The sequence below is a fragment of the Danio rerio genome, chromosome 15, assembly GCF_049306965.1.
Source record: "Danio rerio strain Tuebingen ecotype United States chromosome 15, GRCz12tu, whole genome shotgun sequence".
NCBI lineage: Eukaryota > Metazoa > Chordata > Actinopteri > Cypriniformes > Danionidae > Danio > Danio rerio.
Window position 1 is genome coordinate 5915306 of NC_133190.1, and position 13460 is coordinate 5928765.

At 33.6% G+C, this 13460-nt stretch overlaps 2 protein-coding genes across 2 annotated transcripts in view; both read right to left on the reverse strand.

The window, feature by feature from the left end:
• Positions 1-13460, reverse strand: part of brwd1 (bromodomain and WD repeat domain containing 1) — a 1114832-nt gene that overhangs the window by 873978 nt on the left and 227394 nt on the right. The window lies entirely within an intron of this gene.
• The window catches only part of urb1 (URB1 ribosome biogenesis homolog), a 76125-nt gene that overhangs the window by 7734 nt on the left and 54931 nt on the right, over positions 1-13460 (reverse strand). Inside the window, 6 exon segments of the mRNA NM_001326445.1 lie at positions 1232-1429; positions 3854-3963; positions 7475-7618; positions 11347-11453; positions 11541-11652; positions 13228-13388. Of these exon segments, the coding sequence (NP_001313374.1) occupies positions 1232-1429; positions 3854-3963; positions 7475-7618; positions 11347-11453; positions 11541-11652; positions 13228-13388 (832 nt within the window).

Consider the following 13460-nt stretch of genomic DNA (forward strand, 5'->3'; position numbering starts at 1 on the left):
GTCCGTAAATGAGCAAAAATGCTTTCTGACACGACCTGAAAGCGTTTGCGCCCTGCGTTTTGCGCTCTGCGCATGGACCGTCAAAATAGAGCCCTATGTATGTGATCCATAAAACAGAAATTGAATGTAAACCTCTAGAACATGGGCCTCAAGCTGGATTCCTGGAGGGCCGCAGCTCTGCACAAGTTTTGCTCCAACCTTAATCAGACACAGCTGATCCAACTAATCAAGGGGTTCAAGACTACTAGAGAAGCAGGTGTGAGTTGGAGGTGGTTGTAGCTAAACTATGCAGAGCTGCAGCCCTCCAGGAATTGAGTTTGAGACCACTGATCTAGAATATCTTGCAATGCAACATTCTACTAGGATCACCACTTTTCAACTGTACATATATCGCTCTGCCAGCAGCGAGTGCCAAGTGGAGGACTAAACTCTCACACAGAAGGATTTTTAAGACACTGTGGTTGTTTTTATTTTTTATTTACACACTCATGCTGTCAAACTATTGTTATTTACACTCACAGCACTGCAAAATGTTGAATATCAGAACTGCTGTGATTTACTATGGCCTATTCATGAATCACATTATGCAAATTGACCTATTATGCTCCTTTTAGATGTAAAATAAGTCTTTGATGTCCCTAGAGTGAGTATGTGAAGTTTCAGCTCAAAATATCCCCCAAATAAATCAAATCAAAATAAATCAAATCAAATTTGGCTTTGATCCAAATTGTGCCGTTTTGGTGACTGTCGCTTTAAATTCAAATGAGATTGTGCTTTCCATCTCCGATGACATCTACTAAAGGAGATACTCAATTAAAGCGTTTCTGTAGACTGTTTTTATGAACTGTGATTATAAAAAACAGAATAAGTACATTTTTACCATTAGAGGCTGGTTATATTCACACACTGTTACAACACAACTGTGTTTAAACCCCTTATGTTAACATGTTTAAACATACTTTTTGCATAATAGGTCCCTTAAATTTGGAAGCAGGCAGAATTCGGGATTTTGTGCAGTGATAAATCCTGACACTCAACTAAAATCTTCAGAAGTGAAGCCGCGTTTATAACAGATATATAACAGAATGTTAAAGCATTGTAGAGTTTTGAGTCCAGCTATTAATATGTGATTTAAAACCACACAGTGAGGCCAAAACTGCTAATTTATCCTTATAAGAAGCTCACGTTTGTGTGTAATGAGTTGTGAAAATGGGATGTTTTCAGCTCTTACCGCAGATGCCTGATGACCGTGAGCAGTGTGCACAGGAACTCATTGATGATGGGCAGAGGAAGACACTTTCCTGACGTCTGTGGCTGCTCTGATGACGTGCTGCTGGCTTCTGCTTTACTCTCCTTGTCACCCAGGTTAGTGAACCACAGAGCATGAAGCAGCTCGATGACTGAGCTCAACAACTTGCTGTCCACATACCTACAAGAGACCATCAGTTTCTAAAGAGAACTCGCTTGACTTCCTACTCATAATGATAATCTGGATATATACTTTGGCACAGATAAATAATAAGAGTTACATGAAAATTAGTTTTTTTTCTCGTTCTTGTTTACACTTTAATCCTGGTGAAATTTACGCCCAACAGAACAAAACAGTGTTACGTTGCACATGGGTTCATTAATATGCATGCTCCAGGCTGTGTTTGATTGGCCACAATGTTTCCTAGTGAGATTACAACAATGATAATTTTAAATCTAAATGCTATTGAATATAGAGACTTTGCAAAAGCAGACCACATCTTTACATTTTTTCTTTATGCTGCTCAAAGACGCAGATCAGTGATGGCACCGGTACAGTACAGTCAAACATTACTTGGAAGTTTTAAAAACATGGAATAGCGCTTTGCATATGCCATGCAATAATTGGCTTAATTGTCTTCACTGCAGACAGAATGCAAAATGCAGGATATACAGATTATTAATGTATTTATCACCACCAAAATGTGGCATAAGGTCTGTTTAACTTATTATTTTCATAGTATTCATAGTAACATGGATATTGTGAAATTTGAAGAACATGTTTGTAATGAGGCAACACATCTAAACAGTTGAGAACAAGTGTTCAATGCACATTTAATTATTATGGCATATGAAAACACTTGAGCATAAGTGTTCAATGCACATTTATTTATTATGGCATATGTAAACACTTGAGTATAAGTGTTCAATGCACATTTATTTATTATGGCATATGTAAACACTTGAGTATAAGTGTTCAATGCACATTTATTTATTATGGCATACGTAAACACTTGAGTATAAGTGTTCAATGCACATTTATTTATTATGGCATACGTAAACACTTGAGTATAAGTGTTCAATGCACATTTATTTATTATGGCATATGAAAACACTTGAGCATAAGTGTTCAATGCACATTTATTTATTATGGCATATGTAAACACTTGAGTATAAGTGTTCAATGCACATTTATTTATTATGGCATATGTAAACACTTGAGTATAAGTGTTCAATGCACATTTATTTATTATGGCATACGTAAACACTTGAGTATAAGTGTTCAATGCACATTTATTTATTTTTGCATATGTAAACACTTGAGTATAAGTGTTCAATGCACATTTATTTATTATTGCATACGTAAACACTTGAGCATAAGTGTTCAATGCACATTTATTTATTATGGCATATGTAAACACTTGAGTATAAGTGTTCAATGCACATTTATTTATTATGGCAGCTCTGCACAAGACATTTGGCCAGCGGAGAAATTAAAATAGTCGTGTCGAACTGAGTCTGGTTCTCTCAAGATTTTTTTTCTCCACTCTCCTATTGGTGAAGTTTTTTTTCCCTTTCCGCTGTCGCCACTGGCTTGCCTGGTTCAGGTTCTGAAAAGCTACTCATCGATGAATTTGCTCTTCAGTGTTTGGACTCTCAATAATGACTTCAAACCACACTGAACTGAGCTAAACTGAACTGAACTTAAACACTAAAAACTGAACTACCCTGATCCAGTTACTATGACCATTTATGTGAAGCTGCTTTGACACAATCTACATTATAAAAGCACTATACAAATAAAGCTGAATTGAATTGAATTGAATTATTATGGCATATGTAAACACTTGAGCACAAGTGTTCAATGAACATTTATTTATTATGGCATATGTAAACACTTGAGCATAAGTGTTCAATGCACATTTATTTATTATGGCATATGTAAACACTTAAGCATAAGTGTTCAATGCACATTTATTTATTATGGCAAATCACTCAGGTCCTGCTCTCCCTTTTCTTGACTGAAAAAATTCCAATAAATGTCAAAAACGAATATGTTTATGCAGAGGTTGATATTAATTGCTGTCTCTGTTTTTATACACATTGCAGCTTTAAAATACAACTCTAAATACTCTGTCTGTCCCTTTTGTTGAGATAAATTATAATTTAACCTCTATGTCATCCACATTAGGTTACCCTGGTGGTTTATATTAAATATCTCACTACATCTACATAAATTAATGTCTTTACCACTTCAGTTATAAAGATGTAAAAAGGCATCTACTTCATTTGCTAAAATATTTTTGACAAATGAAGTATGATATTTAGAGCGCATTTCACCATGTGTGTGTATGCACCGATGAGCTGCAGAGTACATCTATACTCACGACCATTCCAAATATGGTCAATAAGGACCTTCTGGCTCTAGTGATAGTGATGCCAGGGTAATAAATGAGCATATAAAACAGGTGAGTTAAAACATTACCCAGAAACTAAGCCACATGCCTACTATGTGGATAAAAAGAACGATTTACTTACTGAATCAATGCACTATATGGAACCTTTAAAATATCTCATGCTATTTTAAGACAAATCCAGTGCTCACCTCTTCTCTATTAGCTGTACGATCCATGTTAAGACTCCGTGTTCTTTGGTTAGGATGTAGGCTGCTCTGTTGACACGAGCTGTCTGTCGCAGAACTCTCACAATCTGAATCTGCAAATTTGAAAAACAAATGTGCACCACTGTTGTATGTGAAAACAGCAATAAAAATTAAACAAACTAACAATTTACATTACAAAGTACATACACTGTGTAAATAATTAGAAAGTTTGCGATGTGTGTAGTTGTTCTTTTGCGCAAATGGGTGAGTTTATGACCATGATCAGTTCACACTGGAATTCAGACTTTGGTAACATTGAAAACTACATGAACAGCTATGCAAAAAAAAATCAGATCTGAGAAAAGAAAATCCGATTTGGGCACTTAACAACACAGTGTGAATGTGAAAGTAAAAGCTTAAATTCCACCTGATCATTTTAGCAAAACTCGATTTAATATTTTAGTTTTCTACAACTTAAATTGTTTCTATTTTACATGCATTTCTTATGTGACATTTCTTTTTCTTTTTTTTAATCAAATGTAAAGATTTACAATGGCAGAACAGTGGTGTAGGTGTCTCATGTCATCATATACAATAATATACAATCGTCCATCGGCTAGTAATTCAAGTCTTTTGTGTAGGGTAAAATTACCAAAAAAATAAATTCATTAAGATTAAAATTAAATGAAAACAGTCTACAGATACATTCTCCAAAAACTCCCATAGATGATTCCAGATATGCCAGAAAGATTTCTGACACAAGACACAAGTCAGTTTTTCCAAGGGTAAGAAAATGGCAATCTGATTTATCCACCTATTGACCGAAGGAATGTTAGGAGAGGATCACAACAAAAGGTAATTTTTTTTAAAGGTTTACCTATAATCTTTTGAATTGGATTTCTTTCCAGTATGTCCTAATCATGTCACAGTCCCAGAATACATGCATCACAGTACCAACATTTGATTTGCACTTAAAACAACACTGAGAAACATTAGGAAGTTACTTATTTAGACGAACTGGCGATAAATAATGAAATTTCTTAACATTTACATCAGTTAAACCAGGAAACAAAGTTTGAATTTTAAAACATCAAAAATGTAAAACTTTACATTTCATTTACAGAACCACTTAACTTACTTTCTTGCTTATTTGAAATTACCTTTTTAATTACAGTCTTACTTAAAGGATGGTTCGCCCAAGAATGAAAATTCTCTTATTTAATTACTCTTCACTTGTCAAAAACCTGTTTTAGTTTTGTTCAAACCTTTATGAGTTTATGTTTAACAAAAGAAAAAAACTCAAAGATCTTGGGCCCTATCATACACCCGGCGCAATGTGGCACAAGGCGCGACGCAATAGTTGTTTGCTAGTTTCAGCTTGGCGCAATAGTCGCTTTGACATTTTGCGCCACTCTGTTTAAATAGCAAATGCATTTGCGCTCATATGTGCACCCATAGGCGTTCTGGTCTACAAAAGCAGGCTTGTTTTGGCGCATTGCTATAAAACTATAATAGATTTTTCAATAGACCAGAACAAAGACAGTCTATTGTTCAGAGCAGAGCGGGTTAGTTGTGCGCCTCGCTCACACACTGCTTAATAAACACAAGATGTAGAGCAATACGCACATATCTTTACATATGAAAAAGAATTAAAATATTAAGGATTTATATATATATATATATATATATATATATATATATATATATATATATATATATATATATATATAGGATATAATAAGAATAAAATATAAAGGATTAAAATATTACAAAACATATTATTTTCTAGCCTACATAAATATGAAAAACAACTGCCTTCATGCCTTCTTCATCTCCGGGTGCTTTTTCGGTTCATTCAATTTGCTTTTGTATAATCTTATCATTATTAGCAGTAGTATTTATTATTTGCATATTTATATTTGTTTTATTAAAAACAAGCTTAGATTTGTCCACTTGTCAGGTTTTAGACCAAATGGGGCATTTGTATTAGGATATTGCTCAGGTTTTGACCACACTTGGTTATTATTGTTCATTTATTCATTTGCTGAAAATTAAAACTGAATTTAGAAATAGTTTTGAAACAAATATTTGCGCCTAACAAACGAAATTAATTATTTATAGGCTTATTGATGTCTGTGCGTACAGGGTTTCGCTAACCACAAGAGTAAAAGTGGAAGTAAATAATTTATCTATCCTTCTCGTGCTGTAGATGCTCTGTTTAACTGTTTTCTTGCTAGTGAAATGCTCAGTTTTTCCACTTTCACTTACTTTACATCATGTAAATAGCAAATGCACCATGGCGTGATGCAACTGACTCTTAAAGGGAATGACGATGACAGAGTCTTCTGTTTTGGGTGAACTGTCTAAATTTCAAATGCTTATTTTAAACAATCATTAATTCATCTAACTTACATTTCTAGACTAATTTATATTACTTAATTTCCTTATTTATTAGCATAACTTGATAACTTTTGATAACATATTGGCCTAGAATATAGCAACCTTTCATTTTCCTTCAGTCTTAGTACACAATGTATTTACGGAAGAATCAAGATTTAAATAGGAAAATTATCGAAACTCTTTGGTCATCTATGAGCAAGGTGCTAATAGACTAATCCAACTAAACAGCCCCTTTCACACATACAGACCTTTGGTTGTATGTGTGAACAGGTCCTTTATGAAAATACCGGTAAATTCGTTCTGGCTATTTTCCGGAAAGAGAAGTTGTAACATTACCGGTAATTTGCCGGAATGCTGCACTGTGTGAATGCAGAAGGAAGATTACCGTAATAAGCGCGTCCACGTCTAGAACGTGCTGACGTGAGACGTCTGCTTTAGCCAATCACAACAGTCAGACGCATTTACGTCCGCGCGGTTTATGAGAATAAAAGCCTTTGAATATTTTTCCAGACACATTTAGCTGCTAGAAGTTAGTCAGATCACGTTTATATGTTCTTCTTAATGCCAACTGTGTAAATAATCATCGATGAGATGCTTATGATAAGCCGTTGTTTGTTTACCTTCAAGCTTTGCGTGTGCCTGTGAAACAGCCTGTGAGCGCCTGCACACGCACATATTATGAACATCTCGACATGCGAAACTGATCCTGTGAAAGTTGTTTAGAATATTGATCATTCACAGAGTTTGTAATTTAGTCAAATGTTTACAAATACAAGCGCAGCCGTTTAAAGCTCATTTGTGGTGAATGATGTCAGAATTTACCGGTATTTTGGAATGGATGTGTGAATGCTCTTTTCCGGAAAATTTCCGTAACGTCCTCGCCTGTGTGAACAGTGCTTTTTTGAATATACCGGTAAACTCTTTCCGGAAATTTTCCGGATATTTACCGGTATCACTGTGTGAAAGGGGCTAATGATTTATGCTAAGCTAAGCTAAAGATGCTCACATTAAATTGGCTGAATGGTTAAAAAACAACCTCCATGAGAGTTGTAAATTTGCCTATTTTTCAAAAAGAAAAGAAAAGTGGAGCACTCCATTAATATTCCCAACCAAAGCCTTTTTTGGCCAATAATATTTTTCCAAACAGGGTCATCTAATGCACACCAGAGCTTAATTTGAGTTTTTTTGCTCAATAGCACCACATTTTAATAACATTTTTCCCACCTGAGTGGCCTGGTCACAGAGTGATGTGCTTGCAAAAGCCAGCAGGGTCTGATAGATGCGTTGCATTTCACAGAGCTCATAGCAGCTCTGATCCCAAACACCCTCCTCCAACACGCTCAATATCCACTCGCGCTCCAGTTTGTGCTGGACAGAGAAACCAGTCAACACATGTTCAGTCTTCAGCAGGTAAAACATTAGCAGATTACACAAATGTCTTTGGGCCCTATCATACACCCAGCGCAGTGTGGCGCAAGACGTGGCGCAATAGTCTTTTGGTAGTTTCAGCTTGGCGCAAGAGTCGTTTTGAGGCGTTGCGCTACGCTGTTTAAATAGCAAATGCATTAGCGCTCATTTGTGCACTTATAGGCGTTCTGGTCTAAAAAGAAAGGCGTTCTGAGGCGCACGGCTGGCGCGTTGCTATTTTGAGAAACTATAATAGATTTTTCATTAGACCAAAACTAACCCGGTCTAAACTCCGGCGCAGAGTTGCGCCTCACTTACACACTGCTTAATACACACAAGAGAGCAATAGGCAAATATTTTTACATATGAAAAAATTTTAATATTAAGGATATATATAGGATATAATAAGAATAGATATAGGATATGAATATAAAGGATTAAAATATTACAAAACATATTATTTTCTAGCCTACATAAATATGAAAAATCCCTGCTTCTTCATCTTGGGAGGCTTTTTCAGTTCATTCATAACAATTTGCTTTTGTATAATGTTATTATTATCAGCAGTATTATTTATTATATCCTTATATATATATTTTTATTAAAAACAAGCTTAGATTTGCCCACCTGCAGGTTTTAGACCATATGGGGCAGAGCATGTGTTTTAGGATATAACTCAGTATTTTGAGCACATTTTGTTATTATTGTTCATTTATTTATTTTGCTGGAAATTAGAACTGAATTTAGAAATAGTTTTGAAACGAATATTTGCGCCTAACAAACGAAATTAATTATTTATAGGCTAATTGATGTCTGTGCGTACAGGGTTTCGCTAACCACAAGAGTAAAAGTGAAAGTAGTTCCATTATCTCTCATTCTCACGCAGTAGATGCTCTGTTTAACCGTTTTCTGTAAAAAAAAAAAAATAACTGTTAACTGTTTGCTTGTGAAATGCTCAGTTTTTCCACTTAGACTTACTTTACGTCCTGTAAATTTTATGGCGCGACGCAGCTTGCTCTTAAAGGGAATGGGAGATGAGACTCTAATTGGTTTATTCTCAAAACACACCTATAACTCATTAAGAAAATAAACTCAACCCTTTTAGACCCTGCGCCATGGCGCAAAGCGGATTTTGCCGTCCTTAAATTAGCAAAAATGCGTTCTGACGGGCCCTGAAAGCGTTTGCGCCCTGCGTTTTGCGCATGGACCGTCAAAATAGAGCCCATTGGGTCTCATTCAATAATAATTTTGAGTGTTTTCCATGTTTACATGCACAACTGAACTCACAAAAAAGTTCTGCCTAATTTACAACACATGAATACACAATTGAGCTTGTTCTTAAACTCGTTTGTCTGTTGGTGAATTTGCAATCTTGTAAAGCACAAGGTTAGTCATTTGCATAATATATAGTCATAACAGTCATTATATATCATACTGTATATCTGCATAATATATGGTTTAGTACATGCAAACACACACACGCACATGCACACGCACTGCTGAGCATAATTGAGTACAAGCCATTTTCTCCATTTCTCAGTGAATATAGGCATTGTATTTGTTGCATTTAAACAAAACAAATTTATTAAACAGATATATTAATTAAATATTATTTTAGTCACCAAACATATTTAGAAATTAAAAGATAACACAATTAAATTCAAGCAAAATATAGAAAAAAAATACAACCTACAACATTTCAACAAAATGTTTCAATTTCTTTGCTTCTCTTGATTTTTAAAATTTGTAATTAATATTTTTCTGTAACATATAAATTTGGGTGTACTAGTTTTACTATTATCGTAAATTATTTTATTAGATAAGATCCAGATTTGGCTTCAGTACTGACTACTCTAATGTATGTGCACAAAAATAATATTGTAAAGCTTCCTATTTAAAATATGAATTTACTTTTGTCTTTTTACATTGTTTTTTTTATTGAAGGAAGAACAAGGTGAAATAATACATACAAAGACTTGATAAGACTCCCCTTTTTTGTTAAATTTTTCCCCATGAACAACCCCCTCCCCTTCAAAAAGTAAATAATAAATAAACAAATAATTAGATTTAAATAAATAGATAATTAAATAATTAGATTCAAAGAAATAAATAATTAGATAAACTAAATATTTACATAGTCATAGAGTACAAATATAAATTTAAAAGATTTGTGAGGGTGTGCATACAGTTGAAGTCAGAATTATTAAACCTCTTTTAATTTTTTTTTTTCTTTTTTAAATATTTCCTAAATGATGTTTAACAGATCAAGGAAATTTTCACAGTATGTCTGATAATATTTTTTCTTCTGGAGAAAGTCTTATTTGTTTTATTTCGGCTAGAATAAAAGCAGTTTAAAATTTTTTAAAAAACCCTTTTAAGGTCAAAATTATTAACGTCTTTAAGCAAATGTTTTTTTCAATAGTCTACAGAACAAACCATTGTTATACAATAACTTGCTTAATTACCCAAACCTGCCTAGTTAACATAATTAACCTAGTTAAGCCTTTAAATGTCACTTTAAGCTGTTTAGAAGTGTCTTAAAAAATATATAGTCAAATATATTTACTGTCATCATAGCAAAGATAAAATAAATGAAATGAGTTATTTAAACTATTATGAGGCAAAAAAAAAATGGGGCAAATAATTCAGGGGGCTAATAATTCTTCAACTGTATGTATATATATATATATATATATATATATATATATATATATATATATATATATATATATATATATACATACATACGTTTATATATATATATATATATATATATATATATACACATACATACGTATACATATACATATATATATATATATATATATATATATATATATATATATATACACATACATACACATATATATATATATATATATATATATATATATATATATATATATATATATATACACATACATATATATATATATATATATATATATATATATATATATATATATATATATACATACATACATACATATATATTTATACATACATACATACATACATACATACATACATATATATATACACATACATACACACCCTCACAAATTTATCTTTTAAATGCACTAATATAATATTGTAAAGGATGGGTTTAAATCCCACTTCCTGTCTTGACATAGTTTTAGGAACTATGGTGATACAAAATCTCGAATGGTGATAAAACAATAAGTTGATTAAACAAATTTAATTTTAAACTAATCAAATAAATAAACTGAAATTATTAACTGTGTTAACCAATATTTTGTAATAATAATTTTACAACTGTTTTTCTGAAACTGATATATAGATTAATTATATGAAAATGTATGATTATTTCAAGAATTGATTTCTATGTATAAACACTTAGTTAAAATAGTCAAAAGGTAAAATATTTACACATCAGGCTACCAATAAGCTTGTCTGACTTTATTCTGTGATAACAACCTCCTGGATGTACTTAATAACTATGACATAAATGATAATTGTGTTTGTGTGGTGTAAGTTGTTATTGAATTTTTTTTGTACATTTAGAACAGATTTTAGTAGGAATGTTTTGATAAATCTTGTCTTATTCATGAAAATGTCAGCAAAAATTGGTGCATTTACACGTTTAGCAAATGAGACCCAACGTTTTGTATAGTACACTTTTATAACAGCGCTCAGCAGGTAACACATGATGTCTGATGTTTTGTCACCTCCAGTTCAAAGCTGTAGAAAAGTTTGAAGAAATCAGGAACTCTCTTGAGGTCCAGAAACTGTGTTCCCAGAAGAAACCTGCTCACCACCATGTACATGTGCTCCTCTGCAGTGGGGAAGAGGGGAAATGGTAAACCAAATCGATATCCCTTATTATAAATGTCAATGTCGAGTGAGCACTCCATGAACTTACCTGGTCTCAAAATTTGCTGGGCAACTTTGGCAATGTAGGCCACATGCACGAAAGGTACCCGAAGGTTTTGCTTTTGGATCCCGTTCTTAACCGTGTCCAGCAAGTACAGCAGCTGGAATGTAGGTAAGATAATTAAATGTAATTATTTTTAAACGTTTTTACAAAAATATTAGTATTGATAAGACTGTTTGGTCATTCACATTATATTAGCGCTGTCAAAATTAGTGCGTTAACGCATACGATTAATTTTAAATAATTAACGCGTTAAAAAAAATTTACGCAAATAACGCAGTTGCAGGTTTTTTTACTTCCTGTTGTGGTGGATGTGTGTTCTACATGCAAGAAATGTGGATAAGACCAAGGAAGCACTTTTTGAAGGCAAGTTTTAGTATAAAACAATTAGTCGCATCACCAGGCTCTCCAGAGTTTCATGCAATTTCGGGTGTTTCATTTTTAACTTTCGACTTCTGTTGTAAGTTGATACCGCATGCCGAACAGAAAGAAAACCCTCCGCATTTCGTGACTCGGTGTTCCTTTAAGGTAAGGTTCCTTTTAAGGCTACACGGTAGAATTTTAATAAGAGTATTATCTTAATCATATTAAAATCGGAGTATTGGGTATCTTATGTGAATGTACTCAGAACGTCTGGTGAAGTCGCGAGCTGTCAAAGACAGGGCATTACTCTGCCTTTCAGCATGAGCCCTCCAAGTTTAGCGTGTTTCCTCATTAAACACAACGAAAGCGTATGCTTCGCGTTGTTGTGTCAGAATCCTTGTGAAATACAGTAATACTTTAGGACACTTAGTTTAAGCAAATTTGATGAACGTGATCATGCGTGTTGAATCTGAGGGGAGTCGCTCCAGTATGGAAGGCCGTTGGGGCCAAAACGTCTGCAGCGCGTTGTGTGTGTCTGTCTGTGTGTGTGTGTCTGTGTCAGGCCCATTGAGGGGTGTCAGGGGTGGAGTGAGCGACGTATCTGAGTAGGGGCGAGAGGGGTGTGCAATGTATTTAACGACCGGTTTGCAAGAAATTATCATTCATTTGCGGGCATTTGGGAGTCTCTGTGCACTTGCGGGATACTCCTAGTCTTAGCAACTGGATGAATGTAAAGGAGGATTAAGCAAAATTGTTTCTACTCTATAACTAATGTTCTCAACTCACAGCAATAAAACTTTACATTGAGTGCAACAGTTTGTATTCTATAGTTTATTATTATAATTTTTCATTTTCCATATCTGCAATGCCTGTATTTTGGCATTTTTTTGCAGTCCACTTAGAATCCAACATGGAAATCAATGTTTTCTTTATTGGCATTGACTGTTTAATTCTATCTGTTATAATCTGTTATAATTCTATTAAACAATTATATTTTGAATTTAAATATTTTTTGTCTTGCGTTTACATTAATTTTACATTTAAATAGCCAAAATTACAAGTTTCAGTATTTTAAATGCAATTAATTGTGATTAATCGCAATTAATTTTTTTACAAAGGTGCGATTAATTAGTTAATTTTTTCAATCGATTGACAGCACTACATTATATATAACATTTTATAAAAATTTCCCTATTTATTTCACAATTACACAGAAAAGCACAGTTTGAAATGAAATAAACAAAAGAGTACAGAAATGTCAGTTATTACACATATTTTGTTCAAAAGTAATATTTCAGCAATATTTCTCTACCTGTCTCTTCTCCTTGAATCGAGCGCCTTCTAGGTGTTGATAAAAAGATCCCAGTACTTGATAAGCCGCGGCCCTGACTTTAGAGTCGTAACTGCTGAGAGCTGCCATTGTGACGCCCAAAGCCTGACAGGACACAAACTTCAGACAGTCCACAGCACACTCTGATAGGACAGAAACAGAGAACAGCACACAGCTTTACAAATAAAACCCAAAATTGTGTTAGCGAAGCAGAT